General features: G+C 46.4%; 1 protein-coding gene across 1 annotated transcript in view; it reads right to left on the bottom strand.

Moving 5' to 3' along the window:
- The window catches only part of ACADSB (acyl-CoA dehydrogenase short/branched chain), a 359,596-nt gene extending 335,328 nt beyond the window's left edge, over positions 1–24,268 (bottom strand). Inside the window, exon 1 of the mRNA XM_069612021.1 lies at positions 24,112–24,268. Within this exon, the coding sequence (XP_069468122.1) occupies positions 24,112–24,144 (33 nt within the window). The 5' untranslated portion in view covers positions 24,145–24,268. The remainder of the gene's footprint in view (positions 1–24,111) is intronic.
- Positions 24,269–24,834: the final 566 nt, after the last annotated feature.

Genomic DNA, 24,834 nt, shown 5'->3' with positions numbered 1-24,834 from the left:
TACACACGACGCAAAGGCGGATCAATCAAATGTGGAAATCCTAAAATCGCATAGAAAAAAAACGGAAAAAAAAAAAAACCTAGATGTAACAAAAAAGAAAAAAAATTCCTCTGGCTCAAGAAAGTTTATTCGAAATTTACCCACACCAATAAAACAAAGTTTTTTTGCAAGAGAAAAATCGGCATTAATCGATAAACAAGAAAAGGAAAAACCCTTGATAAAAATAACGGGGATAACAGACAATCCTATCCCATCAAATATGAAAAAAAGAATGAGAATAGACTCTGATAATGCTTCTGTGCAATCGATAGAATCCTCAGTAGACCTATGTGATTTGTCAACTTATACTGACAATTTTGTTGAGGAGCAAACAGATGATTCCGATGTGGACGAAACTAGCGAGTCAGCTTTGAAAGAATCTCGCAAAGGATTTCAAAAAGGTCACTTTGAAAAACAAAGAGCAACAACAACAAACATAAAAGCGGTTAGAGAAAAACTGATCGTAATGAATAATGAAAATAAACAACATGAGAAAGAGAGCGGTAAAAAGGATAGCACGGAGACAAAAAATCAAGCCTCGCTAAATCCAAAATTAACACGTGCACAATCACAGATTAAACTGCGTTCAGAAGAAAGTCAACAACAAACTGAACAGAAAGAAAAACTAGGAAAAATAAGGATTGAAAACATTTTTCAGGAAGAAAACGATGTAAACCTAAACAGAGGGAATGTTATGAGACTATTACATTCAGTCCCTATCCTAAGAACAATCACAACATATGACATAAGAATCGTCGAATACCTCTCAGAAGAACGAGGAGATCTAGTACTGCTACATATCAACTCGAATGCCGTAAGGAAAACACTCATGGGAGCCAAAGATGAATTATTGTTCATGGGATTTGAAATCACAGAGGAGGAAGAATCCAGTTCCCAACCCCCTAGAAGCTCAAATACCAGAAAATCAGAAATGGAGGCTAAGGAACAGCGTCGTGATACCATAAGAAACCAGATGAAAATCTGTCAGGTGAAAAATGTGAAAAAAAATGAGGCGGATCATAAGTTAAGAAAACAATAGGTAGAGGAAAATGGCCGAGAGGAGGTTGTAACTTTAATCTCATGGAACACACGAGGTTTTCAGCACCTCTTTGAAGATTTTCCAGTCGACTTGACGGACAATTTTCTAATTTGTTTACAAGAAACATGGTTGTGTAGTTCGCCGGTAAAGGACGGTTACCTCACTCTGCTAAATCCAGCTGAAAAAAATGCTCGAGGACGTCCGCAGTCTGGACTAATAACCATGGTCAAACATGGATTAGGATGGGAAATATGTGAAACTAACAATCCAAATAGTTTCGTACAAGCTACATTAATGCGGAGATCAACCAGCCAAGAAACGGAGGTTAAATACATACTTTTAATCAACCTTTACTGGAATCCAACAAAGATCTCAATCGAACAGTTCATCCAAACAGTAACATTAATAATTGACAAAAATCAAAAGAAATATCAAGATTTATCAATAATCATATGTGGAGACATGAACCTATCATGGTTCAATACAGAAAGGAAACTCATAACATCAAATATAAAAGAAAAACGAACCTCTGGCGAAAGAAGAGTGCGCTGGGATCATGAAATGGAAGCGAGAGATTGCGATCTAGTAAATGGACATATACCAGGAGATATCCCTCCATTGTTCACTTGGAGAAACTTTGGATACAAAAAAATACTAGATTACATTTGGACATCCAGAAATGTTTGGATAAAGATCTTAAATTTAAGTATTATCGAAACAGAGCGGAGTGACCATAACATTCTAAAAATGTCTTGGCCAATACATCGTAAAAAGGAAGCAGTCACATATAATCAACCGGTGGAAATAAATCAAGGACGCAACCGGCTTCGCATAAATGAACAGCAGATAAAGAACCTCACTAAGGAATTTCGAGTAAGACCAAACAAAGACAAAGATTCAATCAACTACACGTCGTTGTTGCCTTACCAACAAAAGAGCAGCCAAAGTTTCTTAAACAACAAACAAACACACAAGCATGAATGGAGCAATTTGGTTAAAAGCCAAAAAAAAAAACTCAACAAGGACATACGAAAATTGAAGCGTCACTGGGGTACACATACCTATCAACAAATAAAACAAAGGCGTCAGACATATCGTAATTGGCAGAAATCATTTGCCATAATAAGAGACCAAGAACGAGGACAACAAATGATATCTCTGTTTCAATCTAATAACACGCGCGAGATCTGGCGAATTCTAAACAATAATAATGCGCACCAAACTGATATGCTTGCAAACGGAGTGTCTGAGAGAGCGTGGCACCAACACTTTACAGGCGTATTTAACCAAACAAAACAAGTCTTAGCACGTGATGTGAGTTGTGAACCAACCAACTGGAATGTAGTTGAATCTACAGAAGCTATTCAAATCGCAATCTGCAATTTAAAAAACTCAAGAGCAGCAGGTCCTGACGGTGTATCCAATGTACAATTAAAAGCTCAGAAAACTGAATGGGCAAGCTTTATTGCGATTCTGTTTGAAAGAATTGCGAAACAGAAACAACTACCGGAATCTTGGACAGAAGCTATTGTGATACCAGTGTTCAAGAAGGGAGATCGTGCTGATCCAGCAAATTATCGACCCATCGCCCTTCTTGACACAATGGGGAAAATAATGGCAACATTCCTACAACAAAAGATCACTTTATGGGCCACTAAGAAAGGTATAATGGACCACCGTCAAACTGGGTTCACAAAAGGAGTGGGGACAGATATTAATCTGACCATAATAAATCTGCTAAAACTAGAAACCATGGCAAAAAAAACTAATTTATACATAGCATTTGTAGATATGCAACAGGCTTTCGACACAGTTAATCGAGATCTTCTGTGGAACAAACTTGTAAATTGGGGATGTCCAACCAACATTTTGCACCCAATAATGGCTTTTCACACGAAAACCTCGATTCGAGTAAGATTAAACGGCAAAGGAGATCTAACCGAAGCCATAAATACCACCAGAGGGGTGAAACAAGGATGTCCGTTGGCTGCAGTCCTATTTAAATTGTTTATTGCCGACATTCCAAATGCACTGAACAAGATCCATCGTTTCTCACCGAAAATAAATGGCCAACAAATCTGGTGTATAACCTATGCAGATGACCTAGTCCTTCTGGATCAAACACAAATAGGGCTCCAACATCTACTTCAGGGTCTAAATCACTATATGAAGGAAAATGAACTAAAAATCAACGTAAACAAGACCAAAATAATGAAATTTGGACCAGCCAAAGGAAAGAAAAACCGAGATTTTACATGGAGGATTGACGACGACAAAATAGAAGTTGTTAAAGAAATTCGATACTTAGGAGTCTTAATTAATACGTCAATTTGTGAAAACAATTGGGTTACACACCTGATACAACGCATGAAAACATTCTCTCTGCAAGGGGCAAAAATTAACAGCTTGTATGGAAAGTTCAGTCTGCTTCCAGTACGACAATTTTATATTCAAAAAGTAATTCCTGGAATTACATATGGGTCGGAAACCATATGGAACTTGGATTATGAAATTTGGACAAAACTGGAGGGCATTTTTTGGCGGAAAGTGTTATGCTTACCTAATTACATCTCAACTATCGCAATAAGACATGAACTTGCCCTAGAAGAACTGCATGGCTGCGTTATATGGAAATCTCTCGCAATGTTAAGGAAAATGCGGATCACAAACCCTGAACCTGCATATAAAATACTAATGACAACTGGCAATTCAAAGACCAGCAATTTACTTGAGAAATGGGTACACAAGCTCGAGAAAATTTTGAATGTAACTGACATCACACTCAAAACACTTCTCGATCAGCCACAAATAGCAAAGAAAAAACTACAACAATGGCTGTGGATAAAAAATATAGAAAAACTAAAAGATCTCCCATCCACCTTGGACAAAAGTCAGTTAACAAACAAATTAAATAACGTGCCCAAATATTTGCAGAGATTTCCCTCGAGACACCATCGGAACGGCTTCTTGAAATTAAGATTAAATGCTATAAAAACAAATCAAATGCTCGTGGCACGTCACATGGTAAAAACAAAAGATGAAGCATGCAGATTTTGTAAAATACACACTGAAACACCTAAACATCTTATAACAGTATGCCCAGAGCTTAAGCTTAGGAGAAAACTCCATCTTGGGAAATTTGCGCCAAAAAATGATAACATGGACGATTGGTGGCAAAGAATATTAGGTGGAAGTTCGATACATCTAACTTGCTCGACAATAAACTTTCTAGATGATTGTTTGGCAAATGAAACTTAAGCCGGGTGATGAAGAGTGAAATGTAACAGTTGATGTTCTTAAAAGATTTTAAACAAATGTAAAGGGAAATGTTGTGATAAAAGTTTGATTTAAAACTAAAAAATTACAATAAAAAAAAAAAAAAAAAAAAAACTTTCCTTGTACACAGTCAAAAATTGCTCTCGGTAGGATTTACCTGCCTCAGCTTTGCCCTTCCTCCATCCATGTACCCTAGCACATGCCAGCCTAAAGCTCACCACACCCAACCCCACCCCACTTCACTTCATCCACCCAGCCTGTCCCAACAACCTCACCTCACCCTAAACCCTCACCCAGAAATTCCAGACCGCCCCCAATCACCCCACTAATACACCTAATTCCACCCAACCACTGCCTCTCCTCAACCAAACCAACCCCCCACTACCTCACATCACCCCATCTACAGCACACACCCAACCATGTCACCTGCTCATCCAACCTCATCACATTAGCTCGCCTCATCCAACTGTCAGGATTCCAGGGTACAATTACACATGTTCAAAGAGACACTTTGTTGAAAAGCCTTCATTTTATAGATTACACCATCACAGAAATATGGTTGAATGATGTATGGATGTTGATTCTGAAATTTACATCAAATTATTAAAATAGCTTTCCTTAATGTTAATCTAATCAGGAAGTATCTAATTTCCCAAGCCAAGATGGTGGGTCTATTACACAACAATGATTGGATGAGAAGTGCTGTGAGGTAATGTGGCACTGTCACCAAGATTCTAAACTGCCTTTCATTCCAGTTCCCTTAGTGTGAATAGCTCTAGAAAAAAGTTTACTATAGTGATTTCAAGGAACTCATTCAAGAAGAAAATATTACTGAGAAGACAAGGAGTTTTCCGGAAGAACTGATTCAGTGCTAAAGAACAATTTCCTGACAGATGAAGCAAGCCAAGTCAAATACAGGAAAATGTTAACTAAATATCAAATGTATCTTATCAATAATCAGAATCAAGAAGCTGTTTAAAATAGTTTGAATCTGACTTCTAACTATGAACTGTTATGTGCTCTTTGCTCGTGTCATTTACCGGCTGATAAATAATCACTCAGTTTAGTATTTGCGGCTGCATTTACTTGTTTGTTTACGGTAATTTCCGGTGAAAACATTTTGTGAAGTAGAAATAATTCATTGGTTGAGTTTATTAGTATTTACAATATTTACTTACAAAAGTATTTTGAAATTTTGCGTGCGCGTGAAATTCGTTATAGTTACTTTTGAGGAAAGGACCTATTAGCGTGAATTGTACGTCCTTTCAAATCTTTACTTCAGACTTCCTGGTTGTGACGTTTGCGGTTGCCTTGTGTGAAGTTACGGGGAAGTAATTAAACCGACGGAGAACTTAATCGGTGAAATCAGTTAGTAGTAAGTTATAAGGGTGAATTGTAACATTTCATTTAACAGGCGCAGTTAGATTTATGCGCGTTCGTATTAGGCAAAGCGGATCATCTCAGTGTGCGCAGTGTTCGCGGATCACCTCAAGTTGCGCGGAACGTTTTTCTGGTGTGCGCGGCTCATCTCCGGAGTGCGCGGGTTTGCGCGGATCATCTTCAAAGTGCGCGGGGCACGCGGAACATCTCAAGGTGCGCGGAATGTTTTCTTGTGTGCGCGGCTCGTCTTCAGTGTGCGCGGTTCGTTTTCAAGCCACAGTAATGTAGAAAAGACTCTTCAATTAAAGACTCTTATTTCTTCATTGGAGAAAAGAAATAAAACACGCTTTTCCAGAAAGTCAGCAACAGCGTGCATCTCTATAACATGATTCTAGAATTTAATGAACTTTCAAAGAGGAAATATGATTTAATTCTTATAGTGAATTACAACATAAAATTCATTCAAGCATTCTAGAATAGTTTTCTTTCCAAAAGATTCTTTCACAATTAATAAAAAGTTTCATACCAAAAGTTGAGTAATTGAAGAAACTTAAAGATTCAGAAAAGAAGACATTTATTTATTCAAGCCTATCAGCTATCAAGCATAGGCTGCAGGTATTTATAAATATATACATATATTTATAATTATATTTAGTATCAAGAAACACTATATATAAAGAAAATTAATGGTATGCTATATGTGTTTAGATTTTCAGACATAATACTGAAGAATCGTCCAATCAATACGTCAGTATTCCAGTCTAGATGGAAGACCAGTAGTCAAGAGGTCAACATTGAATACCTGTGAAGATCTGCATTTGTTTTGTTATCCATTCCCCTTTCCCCTTGGGTTTGCCAGTTTAGTAATTATATATTATTCAAGATTGTTGAGTTGGCACACCTGGGGGGTCTGGTGGGCCAGCATCACTTCTGCAGGAAGATTCAAGATTGGAGTCCTGATACCAACATAATATCACCCCACCACCTCACTGACGCCAGGACCCCTCCCACCTAGGCTAACAATAGCAGATACGCTTGAGGACCCTAGCTTACCCTAGCATAATACCCACCAACCCTAGCACATCCAGGCACAACAACCCATTTTTCATAACTAGCCCTAGAACACCATAGCTCACCCCAACAGCCCACTCACACACGTTAGGTCACCTCAAGGTAACACACCACCCACCCAAACCAGCGTGCCCCAGCAACCCACCCAGAGCTCACCCCAGGAGTCCACCCACCCCAGCTCACCCAAGCATTTCAATAGCTCACCCACACTTGCTACCCCAGGATCACACCTAACCCTCTACCCACTCTTCCTCACCTAGAATCCCCCCTGCTGGTTGCAGCATCATACCAACATACACACCCTAGGAACCCACCCAAGCTCACTCCCATACCCTAGCCCACCCCATACCCTATGACTCTCTGATCACTCCCAGCCCGGCTACATCACTGCAACACATGCGGCTCACCCCAGCACCCCAACCACCCTTGCGCAACTTAGCAAACCCTAGCTCACCCCAGCAAACCTACCTCACCCCAGCACAACCTACCACCCCCAGGAACCCTAGCTCAGCCAAGCATTCACCCCAATGCAAATGTAATAAAAACAAGCACAATTCATTCAACATAGCTCATCCCAGCAGCCCACCTATCCAACCACCGCCAAAGCACCCCAGAAAACATGAGTTCACCCCAGCGCCCCATTCTGCCCAGTCACACAATCTCTCTGACACCTCACCCGACCTTCCATACCCCACCAAACATCAAAACAAACCACTTTGCCTCATCCTACACAAGCTTACCCAACAACGTCACCCCGCCCTAGCTCCCCAGCATAACGCCGACCCACCCTAGCTCTCCGCAGCATGCCACCCATCTACCCTAACTTATCCCCACACAATACAATCCTCCCTAGCTCCCTCCAGTACATAAACCTCCCGGCCTAGCTTGCCCTGGCACAATACTTATTGTAGCTCACGCAGGGCACCATAAACTGCCTCAGCAAACCCATCCACACACCAATCCCAGCTTGCATCAGTACACTGCCGACCTTTCCTCTCTCCAGCTCACCACCCACCCACCCACCTTAGCTCACAACATAGCTCACCACAAAAAAACATTCCACTCACCCTAACTCTTACTAGCATACAATCTACCCGCCCCAGCTCACCTGTGCAGTACAATCGCCCTCCTCTAACTCTTAGCAACACCCCCTGCACCCTAGATCACTCCGGCACGAGATCACTATAGCACCCCATCTGTCAACTCAAGCTCACCAAAGCATCCCATCATCCAAGCATCCTATCCACCATAAGCTCCCCCAACACTGCGCACATTTTAACTCATCTCAGCCCCTAGCCACTCACTCTAGCTCACCACAACACAGCACCCACCCACCTAGCTCATCAGGTACAACATCCACCGACCGTAGCTCACACCATCAAAATGCCCCAGCCTTGCATGACACAGACTAGCATGCCGATCCTAATTCACCCAAGCAAACCATCCATCCTAGTTCACCCTAGCCCCACACCCACCAGAGCTATTCCCACCAACCCCACCCGCCTACCCTAATTCACCTCATCATCCCACTGGACCTAAGCTCATACCAGCACCCAGCCCACTTAACCTAGCCACCCAGCATCTGAACAAGCTTACATAGCTTATCACAGCACATCACCCACCCACCCTAGGACACTAGAGAAAATAACATCACCGTCACTGTGGCTCATCCAAGCACCCCACCGTAATTCACCCCAGCACAGCACCCACCCAGCCTAGCTCATGCCAGCAGCCCACCCGCCCACATAAACTCACCCGAACTGTATAGCCAAGCACCAAATTATATCCCAGTACAGGCTCCTCTCAAGACATCACACACCACCCTAGATTGCATCTTCTTGATGCCCGCCCACTGCATCAACTGAGCAAACCCTAGCTCACACAAGCATCCCATAGCTCACAGGCAACATATAGCTCACACAAGCATCCACTAGCTCGCACAAGCATCCCATAGCTCACACAAGCATCCCCTAGCTCACACAAGCATCCCATAGCTCACAAGCAACATATAGCTCACACAAGCATCCACTAGCTCACACAAGCATCCCATAGCTCACACAAGCATCCCATAGCTCACACAAGCATCCACTAGCTCGCACATGCATCACATAGCTCACACAAGCATCCCCTAGCTCACACAAGCATCCCATAGCTCACACAAGCATCCCATAGCTCACACAAGCATCCCATAGCTCACACAAGCATCCCATAGCTCACAAGCAACATATAGCTCACACAAGCATCCACTAGCTCGCACAAGCATCCCCTAGCTCACACATGCATCTCATAGCTCACACAAGCATCCCCTAGCTCACACAAGCATCCCCTAGCTCACACAAGCATCCCCTAGCTCACACAAGCATCCCATAGCTCGCACAAGCATCCCATAGCTTGACCGAGCACAACACACACCCAACTGAGCTGAAAGCAGCACACTTTAAGGGCCTCATTACAAGTTCAGTGGCATGGCAAATAGTGGTAATTCTATTACTGCCACCTTTTTGGGCAGTAGCAGAATTACTGCCATTTTTCACAAACCACTGAACACAAACACAAAAGTATGCCAGTCAGGTAACACAATTGTGTCCACTCCAAAAACAACTTTTTTTTTTGCAGATACCCTGATTACTGGACAATTATCTACACACTTGTTCTGTGACCAAATCGTACCGTTTCCCCTCATGGTGTATGAAATGGTAGGACAATCCTATAATTTTAGCCAACCGCGTGTTGCACCCTGGAACTTGGAGTTCCATATTAAATTTGACACATACTGAATACTACGAGCTCCAAAATGCAGAAGCCTGTAGCGCTATGTAAAGTGTGCAGTGGACCTCTGCTGCACCAGTCTGTATGCAGACCTGTCCACATTGGCCTCTTGGTGGCCTCCACACCTAACACCTAGTGGTGAGCCCCCCAACAGCCATGGAGATTCACCGGCTTGGGGGGAAGGGATGCAGGCAAATGGGAGAGTGTGATAAAAGGGAGGGCATGCTGGGGTGGAGAGGATGGCAGAAGGACATTGGCTAAATACTGGGGCAAGGTGTGAGGGGCTGTCCAGAGGCAAGGCTGGATAGTGGGAGGCAGGGAAATGCTTATATGCACAGGTTTGGGGAGTAGTAGCCCTCTGTTTGCTGAATTGGACGGTGAAAGGTGTAGAATCCCCGAGTAGAGCTGCTGCTGCCTTTCCAGGTAAGTTTGTTCTTAAATAACTTACATTTGCTTTTGTTTCCCATTTTGCTCACTTATGGCAAAACTTACTCAAAAGACACTTCCATGGTTGGAATTGTGCTGTAGAAAGACCAGGGCATATGGCCTCTGTGATGTTTGTGTGTAGTGAAGCATTGGGGGCAGGGGCGCCGAAATAGCAAAGTCTCCTCCGCTCGCCCCCTCAATAAGCGGCGCTCAGATGCGCTATGTATATGCATTTTTGAAAGCAAAATAAAGCACAGCTCCTACTCCCCCTGTGAAAGCAGTCCGGTGGTGCCGTTCTGCGTCGCATGCGATAGAAGATATATTGGAAATATTAAAGTTAAAGGAAGTGTTCCAAAAAAGTTTGTTCTGCTCTCTAACTTTTGCATTAAATGCACCCACTGGATAGCCCCCGTCCCGCTCATAACAAAAACCTGCGTGGGGGCTGTAAATCCGGCTACCTGCAGAGCGTCTGGCTCTTCGGCGAAGGCCTCACAGGGCTGCCAGGTGCTGCCCCTGACCTCAGTGGCATCGGGCCCACCTCGTTGCTGACCCTGTGCGTACTCGACTTATTCTTTTATGTATCATTTTAAGTAGACATGCAAGGTTTACCATGAACATAAATTCAAAAAAGGGCCATGACTACCTTCATTAAACACTGCTTCTATTTTCCCTGTTTTTAAAGTACAATATCTGCACTGCGACTGTCTCATTCTGAAGAGCAGAGCGAAGAAGGCCGGTGCGTACCGGGGACAAGGGAGGGAGTAGGGAGTGAGGAGGCTGGAATAGTGGGCTTAATAATACGATAGAGGCGCTACAGAGTAGGGGGCACAGGAGGGGAGAAGAGGGAATGGGTGAGGCATGTACGTACCTTGGCTGGCAGGAGTAAGTGGAAGGGTGAATGAAGGGAAGAGATGGAAAGTAGGGTACGTGCCGAGGGTATAGGTGGATAGACGAACAGAGGTGGCTTATATGTTCCTTTCGTTAGTGACAGTCTTGGCAGTGGAGGCGCTGTACAACGAGGGGCCAAGTGGATGCATTTCAAGAAGGATGGTACCAGCAGGAGGTAGTGAGAGGAAGAGGAGAGCTTAGGTTGTATGTCTGGTTGTAAGTTGTGATTGTTAGCGAGAGGGTTGGATGGAGAAATGGTTTGAAGAGGATGAGCTTCCTTGAAATGGGGGCTGTCTTAGAGGCGCTTGTGCTGCCAGCACCAAGTTGGTGGGTAATGGGGAGAATCAGTTCAGAAGTAATCAAGGGAATTGTTGGAGGGCTATGAAGGTGTGTAGATAGCTATGGTGTGACTGGGAAGGACTAGGTGGTCAGGGTATGTGTGACCAGGGGGATTGTAGCGTCTCGTATCGGAGGGGGTTCATGTAGTGAAGGATGAGAGGATAGGACTTTTGGGGGAAATTAAATGGCATTTGTGCAGCTGGTGATCGCGAAGTGGCTAAGCTTGACGAGGAGAGATGTGGGGAGGGCGGGTGTATAGAATTGTGATATGTTCGACAGGTGGCAATTCTATCAGTGAGGGTAACTAGCGCTCATTTGCTGGAAACATCGGGTGACTTGGCCGAGTTCGGCTTTTTTGTGAGACCAGCGGTGGTGTTTGCATGCAGACGGATTGTGAGCTTGTTACAACGAGGCAGTCTGGGGTGTAAGGTGTTCATGTTTGCGAACAGTTTAGAGAAAATAGTGGGTATGCTGTGTGGGTGTGAAAGAATCTACAGTGAATTGTTTTGGTGGTGGATAGACGGATCCGTATCGTTGGAGGTGTTGCTGTGTACGGAAGGAGATGGATAGTTTGTGTTTTTAGAGTGAGATGTTAGGACGCTTGCAGAGGAGATTGCTAGGTGAGTTATTTCTTTGATAGATTGAAGGTCTCTGTGTGAGAGGGGGTTATGTGCTTGATGTAACGCCAGTGAGTACAACGGTGTCGGGGTCTTTAGGAGGCGAATGCGTTGCCTCTGTATATTGTCGTTTGTGCCTCGAATAATAGTCGTTAGGGTCTGGGTTTATCGGTGTCGAGAAGGAAGGGTTTCAAAGTGAATTTTTGGTGTCATTGAAAATATGCCAGCAAGACGGTTGTATAGTGTGTGAATTTGAGAGGTCATCGAGGATGGGATGGACGTGTGTGTGTAGATGGAGCAGAGGGGCTGGATGTTCTTAAGAGTGAATGCTGGTTAATGATGGCCTGCAGTGTGTTTTTGCAGCGTTCCAATGGCTGTTGTCTCACTCCCTGCCTCCTCTCCGCTGCTTGCACGCAGACTGCGCCCGATACATAATTGATGCGTGATGCCCCTGGTGGCTAAAGTTGTGCCTGTGCAGACCTTGCGCCCCAGAGACATGCAGGCCTGAGCGGAAGTAAACTTGAGGTCCCTGTGCATGCGTGCAGAAAGCTGCACAGACCACATGCTTTGCCTTGCGCTGATCTCGGCGGAAGAGGGCAGAGCATGGCATCAGCGAGGCAGTGCCCTCACAGAAACATGGCTTCAGCAGGAGCACAGCTGCCGAGCCACCAACAAATCAATGACGCCGCGGTCGGCTCTCCTTCCCTGTACCCCTCTCTCTATGTCCTTCCCTGAATTCTCTTCTCAGCCATATTAGTGTACCCCATTACTGCAACCTCTTGTATGGCTGCATGCGAGCTATGAAAAAGTAAGTGCACACCTGCATGCAGATATGTACCCTACGTGTGCGGAGGTTGTGGCATCTCAATTTTCTGCATACTCAACCCACTTACAAAACCATTTCTAGCCCAGCAATCCCCACGCACTTTACCACATCGCATCAACAACACATAGAGCGAACCTACAGCACACGAGGCCTCGCCCGATCCGATACTTGCACTAAAGCCCAGCACTCGGTGTATACCGAGCTGAAGCTGCCAACAGCACACCACTTCTCCCACTCTTCTACTCCCCTCCTCCCCGACTAACCCTACCCGCCCTCATCCTGTTTACAGATCCGCCAGAGTGCCTGGGGACCAATTCCGTTGGCGACGGTGCGCTATATAAGTACCTTTAACATAACATAACATAACATTTCCAATGATATGGACATTTCAATATGTAAAGTACTGTTGTGACATGTTGCCAGAAAAGGGGCAGACACAGCTGAACCTGTTGGCAAATCTCTCAGTTGAATATTGTTTGAGCTTATCGCCGTCAGCAGTCATGTCCTTGTATTGTGTCTTCGCAATACTAATGACCAAAATAGTGAAGCAGTGGTGGGGCATATAGAGGTTGCGCAAGCTGCCATCCTTAAAAATGCACTTTGAGACAGTACGGTGACCCAAAAAGTTTCAATCCACTTGGGTTTGTCATCAAACTGAAAAAGAGGAATTGTTTCCATAACCTCTTACTCCACTTAGCCACTTTCCCGGTACACGGGCAAATGCCTGCTCTCGGTAGGATTTTCTGACAGGTAGGAAAAAATGGTTCCATGTGTTAATATCCACACAAAAATATTGCGATACAAAAATATTGCCGTATTTTTGCGGCGATATTGAGCCATGGACCCTGCGGGGGACACCCCAGCATTATTTTTAAATGTATGGGGGACACCCCCGCAACCCCTGCTCCCACAAATGATCCCCCCCCAAAAATATCACCTACGGCAAGACAAAACCATATATACGGCGATATTTTTGGTGGGGATAATATGTAGGGATACCGAAAAAATGACAGGTCAGATTTTCCTACACTGTCACTTTTTCCTACCCCTGGGTGGGTTGCCCAATGCCTGCTGTCGGTAGGATTTTCTGACGGGTAGGAAAAAATGACAGGTCAGGCTGTCAGATTTTCCTACCCGTCACTTTTTCCTACCCCTGGGTGGGTTGCCCAATGCCTGCTGTCGGTAGGATTTTCTGACGGGTAGGAAAAAATGACTGGTCAGGCTGTCAGATTTTCCTACCCGTCACTTTTTCCTACCCCTGCGTGGGTTGCCCAATGCCTGCTGTCGGTAGGATTTTCTGACAGGTAGGAAAAAATGACGGGTCTGGCTGTCAGATTTTCCTACCCGTCACTTTTTCCTACCCCTGGGTGGGTTGCCCAATGCCTGCTGTTGGTAGGATTTTCTGACGGGTAGGAAAAAAATGACGGGTCAGGCTGTCAGATTTTCCTACCCGTCACTTTTTCCTACCCCTGGGTGGGTTGCCCAATGCCTGCTGTCGGTAGGATTTTCTGACGGGTAGGAAAAAATGACTGGTCAGGCTGTCAGATTTTCCTACCCGTCACTTTTTCCTACCCCTGCGTGGGTTGCCCAATGCCTGCTGTCGGTAGGATTTTCTGACAGGTAGGAAAAAATGACGGGTCTGGCTGTCAGATTTTCCTACCCGTCACTTTTTCCTACCCCTGGGTGGGTTGCCCAATGCCTGCTGTTGGTAGGATTTTCTGACAGGTAGGAAAAAAATGACGGGTCAGGCTGTCAGATTTTCCTACCCGTCACTTTTTCCTACCCCTGGGTGGGTTGCCCAATGCCTGCTGTTGGTAGGATTTTCTGACAGGTAGGAAAAAATGACAGGTCAGGCTGTCAGATATTCCTACACCGTCACTTTTTCCTATCGGTAGGATTTTCTGACGGGTAGCAAAAAATGACATTACAATTCCTGTCAGATTTTCCTACCGATAGGATTTTCTGACAGATAGCAAAAAGTCACGTTACACCGGCGTGCGTCCCCCTCTTGATTCGCCTGCAGATCCCCGGGCTCCTCGACCCTCATCGCTTCAGCCGGCCCCTGTTTCAAAGGTCTAATTTCTAAGGTCCCCGTCAGCTTCTCTGTCTGCTTCACAGGCTGCAACATGAGATTCTGCAACAGCCAAACCCTCATTGTCACTGAGGCTGCTTCCCTGGACTATTGGACTGCCATGACTCTCTTACCATATTCTGTTTGGGTTGGTTCCCTCCTTGACCTGTACTTCCTTCTCAGAGGGTACTCAACTCTTCCTGTCATGTTCTCATGTGAGGCTTATCTATACTCACCTCTACCATCTGACTACCACTCTACATTCCTTAACTACTGGTCTCCCATTTAACTTTTAAGTCAAACTTGGGTGTATTCTTGCATTTACTTGAAAGTTCAAACTTGGGTGTATTTTTGCATTTACTTGAAAGTTCAACTTCAGTGTATTTCTGCATTTAACTTTTGGCCATTGATTGTAACCTGCTAGCCCAGTGACTGTTCAATACTGTTTTACTTGCTTACTCCTCCCTCTGCCTCGTCTCATTTTCACTCATGGCGCTTTCTGTTTCTCCCATCTATTCCAACTGCTTCTCTATCAACTACCCTTCCCTTCTCACTAAGTCTGGAAAAAAGATATTTAAAAAGGATATCTTGGCCTCCAACCCTGGACTCCCAATCGCTGATACCTATACCAGCGCCTCTTCCAGACAGACCCTCACCGACATCCTCTTTGTTGTTCCTTCGCCGGATCTATGGACCCCCCCATATGATCTCTGTGCTTTGTCCTGTATCCTCCTCTCCCATTAATGGTGGCACTCGCTGGGATGTCCTCATGGCTTCTTTCGACTCCTCCAGAGTCATCCTTAATGTCGACCTAAATGGCACTGTCATGGTCCAAGGTCCTCAGGCCAATCTCCTCTTCTTCGATAGGCATTTCTCTTACTTCCTCTCATCTCCAGCTGTCCCCTCCTCTCACTTTCTGGCTACCTTACCCACTTTTTCCAACCTCCTCTGCCACTCTGCAGGCTAGCTCCACAACTCTGCAGGGCGTACCTCTTATTTGTACCCCTCCACGGAAGGTCTTTAAGGCCGGCAACCTTCTTCATCTTGCCACTCTCAACTCTCGCTCTGCTGTCAAACACTCTCTGACATCTGCCACCTCCTTGAAGAACTGGACCTTGATGTCCTCGGTCTTACGGAGACATGGTTCATGGCCAGCTCTGTCACAAGCTTTGACACTCTACTCCCCGAGTGCTACAAGATCCTCTCCGCACCCAGATCCACTCGACCTGGAGGGGGCATAGCCCTGATCTTTCCTGAGTGGATTCCTGCCACTATCATTCCCATTCAGATTGACTCCTCTTTTGAATGCCTTGTCTGCAGGCTCTCAATCTCTCCTAGCCACTCTCTTACTGTTGCTACTCTCTACCGGCCCCCGGGCAAATCACCTCTTTTCTCTCTGAGTGGGCCGACCTCTCCGCCTCCCTCCTGGCATCAACCACTCAACTCCTCCTCCTTGGTGACCTCCACATTCACCTCGATTCTCACTGTCCCTCATTGCTGCTCTTTCACAACCTCTGCAATATCCTCTCCCTGTCTATCCTCCCCTCTGGCCCGACGTACTCTGCAGGACACACACTTGATGTATTGATCTCCCCTGGCCTCCCCCTCTCTATTCCTCTGACCACTCCTCTCTCCTGGAGTGACCACTGCCTCCTCTCCTCCCATCTCTCACCCCCAAGCCAACCACACCCCAACACTGCCACTTAACTTCTCGGACATCCGACCTATGAAGCGTGTGTCAGCTGAGGCTTTCGCTGCCACCTTCTCTCCCCCTCCTCCTCGTCTGGCTGACTAACACCCCGACACAACCCTGTCCCTTCTCTACTCTTCCATCACTGAGACTCTTGATGCTCTTGCCCCTGTCATGAGGATCCGCTTGAAGTCCAAAGCCAAGTGCAATTCCTGGTATGACTCCGACCTAGCTACACTTAAACTTAAGTGTAGGGCGGGTGAGAGGAAATGGAGGTCTTCTTGCTCCTCCTCTGACAAACTGGCCTGTCGCCTGCTCCAAAGGCAATACCGACTCTCTGTCTGCACTAAGAGAGCACACATTCAAGCCTGTGTCTCTGCGGCATCCAACAACTCGGCCGAACTCTTTAAAATATGCAAGGAGCTTGCCAACCCTGAAGCAGTCTCCTCCCCTCCTCTTGCCTCCCAGGCTCTCTGCAATGCCCTTGCCTCGCACTTTATCTCTAAAACCAAGGACATCCTGTCCACCCTCGCCTCCCCTCCCCCTCCTATTCCCTCTCAGTCTGTGCTTGGAGACCCCCCTTTAAGCACCACCCCCCCACCATCCTTCTCTTCCTTTCCTATTTTCTCCCCTGACGAGGTCGCTAGAAAAGTCCGATCTATGAAAGCCTCGTCAAAACAGGTTCATCCCCGTTCCTCCAAAACCATCAAGGACCACATTGACACCCTCGCTCCTGCCCTTGCTGATTTTTGCGACCACTCGTTTGCCTCAGGATCCTTCCCCTCCCCTCTGAAGCACTCCCTTGTGCATCCTCTTCAAGAAACCCACAGCTGATCCTTCCTGTCCGGCAAACTATTGCCCAATTTCCATTTCGCCCTTTCTGGGCAAACTCCTGGAAAAGCTAGCCATCTCCCAGCTTAACCTTCATTCAGATTCTGTTGGTTGTCTCCAGGACCACCAGTCTGGCTTCAGAGCGGCCAGAAGCACGGAAACTGCTCTCCTCAATATCCATGAAGATCTGCTCTCCAACCTTGATTCTAACATTCCCTCTGTCCTCATCCTTCTTGCTCTCTCTTCTGCCTTCGACACGGTCAACCACACCATCCTGCTCAACCGTCTCCGTGATAATCTGGGTATCACTGATCAGGCTCTGGCCTGGCTGACCTCTTTCCTCTCTGATCGACCCTCCCAGGTCCAACTGGGGTCTTTCCTATCATCCATCTTCCTCTCCACCTGTGGGGTTCCCCAGGGGTCTAACCTCTCACCCTGGCTTTTCAACCAATACCTGGCAACTCTCGCTCACTGCATTGCCATTTTCTGCTCAAATTTCCAGTGCTACGCTGACGACACTCAACTCATTTTCAGGCTGCCCTCTGCCACCTCCTCTCCCTCTCTCATCTCTGACTGCCTAACTGCCATTCAAGATTGGTGTGCCGCCAATGATCTTTGTCTGAATGCCAGAAAGACAGAGATCCTCCTCATCGGCACACCATCTCCATCCTTTTCCCTCACTCTCTGGCCGGCCTCCCTTGGCCCTCCTCCTACCCCCACCTGCGAGGCTAAGAACCTCGGGGTCATCTTTGACTCCACCCTTTCCTTCTCGGCCCATATCTCTGAGGTCTCTAAAAAGTCAAACTTCCGACTGCACCTCCTCAGAGGTACTCTGCCTTTCCTCTCCTTCCCCCAGAAGCTCATGGTATCCCAAGCTCTGGTTCTCTCTAGCTTGGACTATTTTAACAGCCTCTTTCTAAATCTACCTGCCTCTACTCTCCGCCCTCTACAACTTATCCAGAACAGGACTCTGAGACTTGTCTTTGGCCTCAAGCCCTGGGATCGTATCTCTCCAGCTTTGAAATCTCTCCATTGGCTCCCAGTGGATGCAAGGATTAAATTCAAAACCCTCTGAATTGTCCACAAGGCTTTCTGGGGCCTGGGTCCAAAATACCTTCAGCTATCCCTCCGCAAATACCTCCACTCTCGAGCTCTTCGCTCCTCTACCTCTAACTCAGGGTCAGTCGTTTTTCAAAGTAACGAGCTGGGGGTAGATCTCTATCTTCGGCTGGGGCCTCCCTATAGAACAGCCTCCCTGCCACTCTAAAACTTGAGGAGAACCATCTCCGGTTCAGTAAGCACCTCAAAACCTTCCTCTTTGCTTCTGCCTTCGCTCCCCTTCTCCCCTGCTGATCTGCTCTCTTGGCACTGTGCACCTGGCCTCCCTCTGTCCGCAGGGCCCAGGTACCTGCTCACCCTTCCACCTTCCTGCCCTGCCTCCTGGCCACCCCTTGCACTGGGGACTGTATCTGTACCCATACAGACCCCCCCCCCATTTTTCTTCTTTTTCTGCACTTATTCAGACTTACCCAGTCTGCTGCCTTAAACACAGCACTTGCCACTTGCTGGCTGCACTACCACAGTTTGCCTCAATTTTCTATTTATTTTATTTATCTGCGCTCCTCTGCTCTGCACTTTCCACTCTCGCCCTTCCATGCACTTTTTCCTTTTTCCCTTTCCCATGCACTTGCGCATTCTCAATGGCACTGGGCCTAGTAAGATCGTTTTTATGTTGTGCTGTGTTCTCCCCTGTTCCCCTCCCTTGCCTAGTCGCGCTCTGAAACACTTGTGTACGAGCGCGATACAAATAAAATATCTTATATCATATCGGCTTGGGGCGCCTCTTGCTGCTTGGGGGTGGTCCGGGCACACCCACTCTGCGACTCCCCTAGCCTGCTTTGCAATGCAGGCTAGGTCTGTCGACCCTCCGCTTCTCGTCAACAGGGTGTCACTTCCCGCTATTTGTGCTGGGGAGGGCAGAACTCCTCTTTTGCAGCCTTTTGCCAGTCCCGGGCTCGGAGGACCAGCCATCACACAGCTCCTAGCACGGTGGCCATCTAGGAAAAACCCACGCAGTCTTTTAATTTAATATGGGTTCACTGTGAATACATTCAATTGATAAACATCGAAGGTTTTCTTCGTTGGGTTTTATTTCAAGGCCATAAAATAGTCAAAGTGATAGCTTTACAGTTCCTAAAGTCTCTGCAGGACAAAAAACTTGCAAGCTACTGGCAAGCCATTTACAAGTCACTCCCCCCACTCCCACTCAATTCAATACATACACACAGCACACCAGTTCTTCCTCGCCAAGAGTCACATATCACTAGCCAACAGCTGATGGCGAATGCAAATTCTGCACCCTGCCTTGCAATTCCCTTCAGTGTTAAACATAAGCAATGCCTCCTTTCAAGAGATTCTCAACTTGACGCAATAGCAAGATTTGCGACTGCTGACCGAAGTATGATCCAACCGCGCTCTAGCCCTAACCGGATACATGTAGCCGCAATCACTGATACAATACAAAGGGTGGCCTTAATGGGCAAATCGCCCAGCATGCTCCCTGTGAACACACACTCAGATACCAGACAGAGCCTCTGATGTAAATTCACACATAGTGGTGGCTGCGTTCCAATGAGCCAGGCTCTTTCCTGTAGTGGGTTCTCCGTTTCTTTGAAGCGATGCCCAGCACTACAATTCAGCATGCGACCAATTCTGCTGAAACGGCACAATGCAACACTTCAGAACCTCATATTCCGGTATTCTTCAGATCATTTAACCAGCATAGAGCAATTCTTGTCATTGAAGTGGAAAAGAGATTCTAGCAAAGACTTTGAAGGCTTTCGCATAGTATCGGTGGACTGGTGGAGTAGCCCACAGAATCTCTAATTGCAGGACGCCAATCAAGCAGGTGCATCCTTGGAGTTCTCCGAAGGTCATAGGTGGCTTGCATATTCCAGGTGCAATCCCATGGTCTCCTCAGATATCTCAGATGAGATCCCTTTCCCGTGCTCTCTGGGAAGGTAACAGGGGAATCTCTAGTCACCTATACACCAGGTGCACGTGGCGGCTACTCAACAAATCAATGTATTGTTCTGGCACATTCTTAACAAATACAGTTCATTATGAGAAGCATGTACAATACAGTGTCCAAAAAAAGTGATTTGATCGATGTTAGGCAGAATCCTGTGCAGTTCCCTTAGGGACCACTGCAAAAAGTTTAAGACTACAGGTGTTGGCAGTAAACCCAATTGGTAGCAGTCTGTAACACCCAGATTTACCCGGTAGCTGTGGCTGAGCAGCCAGACCTCTCTCAAGAAGAGTTAGGCAGTATATAGAGTATACACAATAGGGCTAAAAATACAGTAGCACAAGCAAACACTGACCAGAGCTTTGGTATAAAAGTAAACAATTATTTATTTAAAAACACACTTGTAAAAATACACTGGCACTAATATGTCAAGCAAGTTCAAACACAGTCACTAGAAATATATACACCTCCCTGATTAAATTATTCGACAAGTCCAAGTTAAGACACCACTTATTTGCAAAACAGAGGTGAGCGTGTAACCTTAGATGGCACTCCAATAATTCAGTTGAAAAAGGGAGAGAAAAGGCAGAAATAGGAAAACACACAATACCAACACTTTTAAAAACCACAGCAAGTCAAGACAGGCAGGGTCTACTGTAGAGCAAAAAGTTCATAGGCCAGGCCCACTCTTGGAGAGAGCAAGACGGAATGTGCCCAAGATCACACAGTTGAAGTACACTTTAAAAGTCTTTGCAGATAGTTCAAAAAGGAAAAAGTCATTTCCGCGATCATTGAGATAATTGAGATCTAAACAACGCTCACGTGTCGCGCTTGCAGATCACGTGACGCGTTCATCCGTCTCACTTGCGGATCATGTGATGTGGAAGCACCCACTACTTAAGCGCTGAACTTCCGCACTTCTGCGCTTCACAGCTGTTCTTTGGAGGACTCTGTACAGCGTTCGGATACTTTGTGTTTCACGGCTCTTGACTCTTGGACTGTTATTTAGGATTTGATTTGCTCACGTCCTTTGGCTCTGTTTGCTGGATCAATTGAACTCGGAACGCCTTTTGGACTGTCTTGGATTACCCTGAATGGACTTTGTATTTTCCTCTTCACTGCATTACGTTACCAAGTACTTTGGATTTGGTCCTTTAGTTTCATCAGTTACAGGAGGGCAGGTTGGGTCTATACCCTGTCTACAGTTCTTCTCCTTATTGTCATCGGGGAAACCAGCTCACATGCCCCTCCACGGAATTATCACCCATCATAGGATTCTGGGCTCCATCACCCATCAGCTTAGGTAAGCACTGCTCTTTATCCTGCTTGGTTGCTTGTACTGTACTCATTTGATTGCTAATAAAGGTTTTCCAAACTACCCACCTGTGGCCTCAATGATCGCATAGGGAGTAATCTTGTATTCTCTCTCTGTGGTACTTGGGGACAGAGGTATCATACTCTTCACGACAATCAAGCTACCCGACACAAGAGTGCGACTTGAGTTGCCGAGGCAACTCAGTCCAGGGTGCCTATTCCCCCCTCCCACACATCCTGTAGACCCAGACAGAGTGGCACCACTTTGGAGGCTTCTGTGCAGAAGCCTGCCAAAAGTGGAACAAAGGGCTCGACTTGGGTTGGAGTTACAGGGGTGAACACAAATGCCATTTTAAAACCAAGTCCTGGCAAAAAGACCCAACCGGGGAATAAATATTAAATAAATAACCCAGCGGTATCTTTAACATTGCACCAAAAAAGTGGTGCGTTTAAAATGAATGGCAAAATCCCATAGGAAATATACCGGTGGAATATTTTGCGTGGTAACCACTGCCACCAGCCAGAAACTCGACAAGGGGGGACTGGACATTGCCCCCTTGAAAAACAGACCCAGGGGTAATCGAATTACCCCTACCAGTACTTCCACAATTTGATGGTTTGTACTGGTTCTGTTCACAATTTAAGACTAGCAAAGTCAATGGTGACTTTACATGCCCTGGGAGACAGTAGTCAGTCCCAGGGTATGGAGTCTATGTTTGGGGGTCACTATGACACCCCTGTGTTACTGCACTGAGGGTGCTGTGTAACAACACACTTACCAAAAACACATGAAGCCCTATGGACCCCATAGCCCATAAAACACATTACAAAGTCAAAGGACATTCTCAAATCATGTCTAAGAGTGGGAGAAAAAGAGTCTCACTCTTAGCAGGAGAAAAAAATAAACCCCAAAAATCCAGCAAAGCTGCTGGGGGACTCACTAGGTTTGAAAAATTAGCCTTCACAGAGAATTCTCCCTAACAATCGAGAACGTGTTGAGGTCTGCAGAGAGGTCACTGGAATCACCCCAATGAATTATGCTTCTCTAGTGATGTCTAGGCAGGTTGGAGAAAATCCCCACATATAGCTTCATACCAGGTGGCATCCGTTTCCAAGGTGCATCAAGGGAAAGTCCTTCAATACATCAGAGAAAACCTCTCCTATAGGTGCATCCTGGAAGAGCGATCCCAAACATGAGAGTTGCCAGCAGGAATCCCCCCATTTCACAGGCAGTCAAGGGGGATCCCCCCGTTTTAGATGCCTCCTGGGTGTTACAACTCACACAGATCAGCAGTGAGCCCCTGTTTCAGATGTATGATGGGAATAACTCACCATGCAGCTGAACTTTGATCTCCCCTATGCTAGCTCCTTCCCGATCTCCCCTATCCTAGGTCCTTCCCGATCTCCCCTATCCTATGTCCTTCCCGATCTCCCCTATCCTAGGTCCTTCCAGCTCTCCACTATCCTAGGTCCTTCCTGATCTCCCCTATCCTAGGTCCTTCCTGATCTCCCCTATCCTAGGTCCTTCCAGCTCTCCCCTATCCTAGGTCCTTCCTGATCTCCCCTATCCTACGTCCTTCCTGATCTCTATCCTACATACTTCCTGCAAGCTTCTTTGTGACAGGGAGAGGTGATCCAGGTTTGTGCTGCAATAAACCCTCTCAATGGTCATCCGTGACAGCCCCTGGTTCCAGGTGCAGCCAGACAGGCTGACCAATGAGGTGAACCTGTTAGGTGCCTTTAGCTTCTGGGGCCATGTGACAGGCAGGCAATACAACCAAAGGCGCATCCCTGGACTGTCCCTGCGCCAGGAGGTGACACCCCCATGTATTTCAAGTGCACCGTGTGACAGGCGAGGGGACACCTGTTACATGTTTACTGAGAGATTTGTTGAGATATATGAGGGGGCCCCTCTAACTAGTGTACCAGGAGTATTTTTCAGTCATGTGGGGAGCACACCTGTTCCATGTGCATAGTGAGCTATTTCCTCTGACAGGTGAAAGGACCCCTGTTCTGGGTGTACAGTGGGGCGTTTGCTGAGACAGGAGAGCGGGTTGGGGGAAGAGTTCTTGCACTTACAGCATGGGAGATCTCCTGTGACAGCCAGGGGGAGGAACCCTTGTTGCAGGTGAGAGGTTTACTGTGGCAGGTGAAATGACCCCTCTTCCAGGTGTACAGTGGGGCATTTGCTGAGATATGTGAGGGGTTTGGTCGACCTCAGGTGTGCATACTTGCAAAAATGACCCATTCCGATCTGTAGGTGCTGATCCAATCCTGTTTTTTTCGTTTGCATTCTGGGATTTGTAGTTCCGTTTTTCTCATTATAACGAAATCGGACTAAGAGTTCCAGAATGCAAAGGAAAAAACAGGACTGGCTGAACATCTACAGAATGGAACGGGTCATGCATGGGACTGCCCTGTGCATGTACAGCGGGATCCTGGCTCGGCACGGTGCATTCTGGGACTGGTAGTTGCGGCGCCCCGCCTGAGCGGCTATGAGTACTCACCCGAGCGGCTCCCCTGCACAGAGCCGCCGCCATGTTCTCAGCTGCGGATTCTGGGGCTCGCGGGACAGGTATGCGGTTGCCCTCCCAGTTCCAACTCTCGCTCTGAAAGCCCAGGGTAAAGGAAGGAGGCCGAACCACAACTCCCGGCGTGCCTCGCTCGGCGACACGGGATAGGGTGACTCGGCTCCTGGGTGTAGACACAGACAGAGGACTGCCTCATGGAAGGTCTACTATTCAGCTAGAGCGCCAACACTGCAGCAGGAGCTGGGTCAGCCTGGACGCCATGCTGGTGGAAGAAACCCCCCACTTTCCCCTGCAGCCTGCTGGTTCTCATCGTTTTATCAGCAGGGGGATCTGGCACAATCACTGTTTCTTTCCACAGGCCAGTAGTGACTTTGGAAGCATTGTGTCCCCTGTTTAGTTGTTTAAAATGCTACTGTATTCTACTGCCTTAGGTTGTGTTAGTTCTCCTAATTGTATGCACATATATACAAATAAAATTTGAGTAGTGTCTCTTTCATTTTATGACCTGTCCCTCCACTGGACAGAACAGTTAAAGTGCATTGGAACGTTGTGACAAGTGATTATTTTGTAGGATTTTTGAAGAGATGTACCCCTCCACTGCTGCGCATGTGCTCCATACTACAGTGTTGCTCAAAACAACATTAATGTATGGGTTTAATGTGTCAAAATGCTACAAGCTTGAAGGGAAGGATTGGTGTC

Source organism: Ambystoma mexicanum, chromosome 8 (genome assembly GCF_040938575.1).
Source record: "Ambystoma mexicanum isolate Mex_15411 chromosome 8, UKY_AmexF1_1, whole genome shotgun sequence".
Lineage (NCBI taxonomy): Eukaryota > Metazoa > Chordata > Amphibia > Caudata > Ambystomatidae > Ambystoma > Ambystoma mexicanum.
The sequence above is the reverse complement of the archived record's forward strand: the minus strand, read 5'-3'. Positions and strand labels throughout refer to the sequence as shown.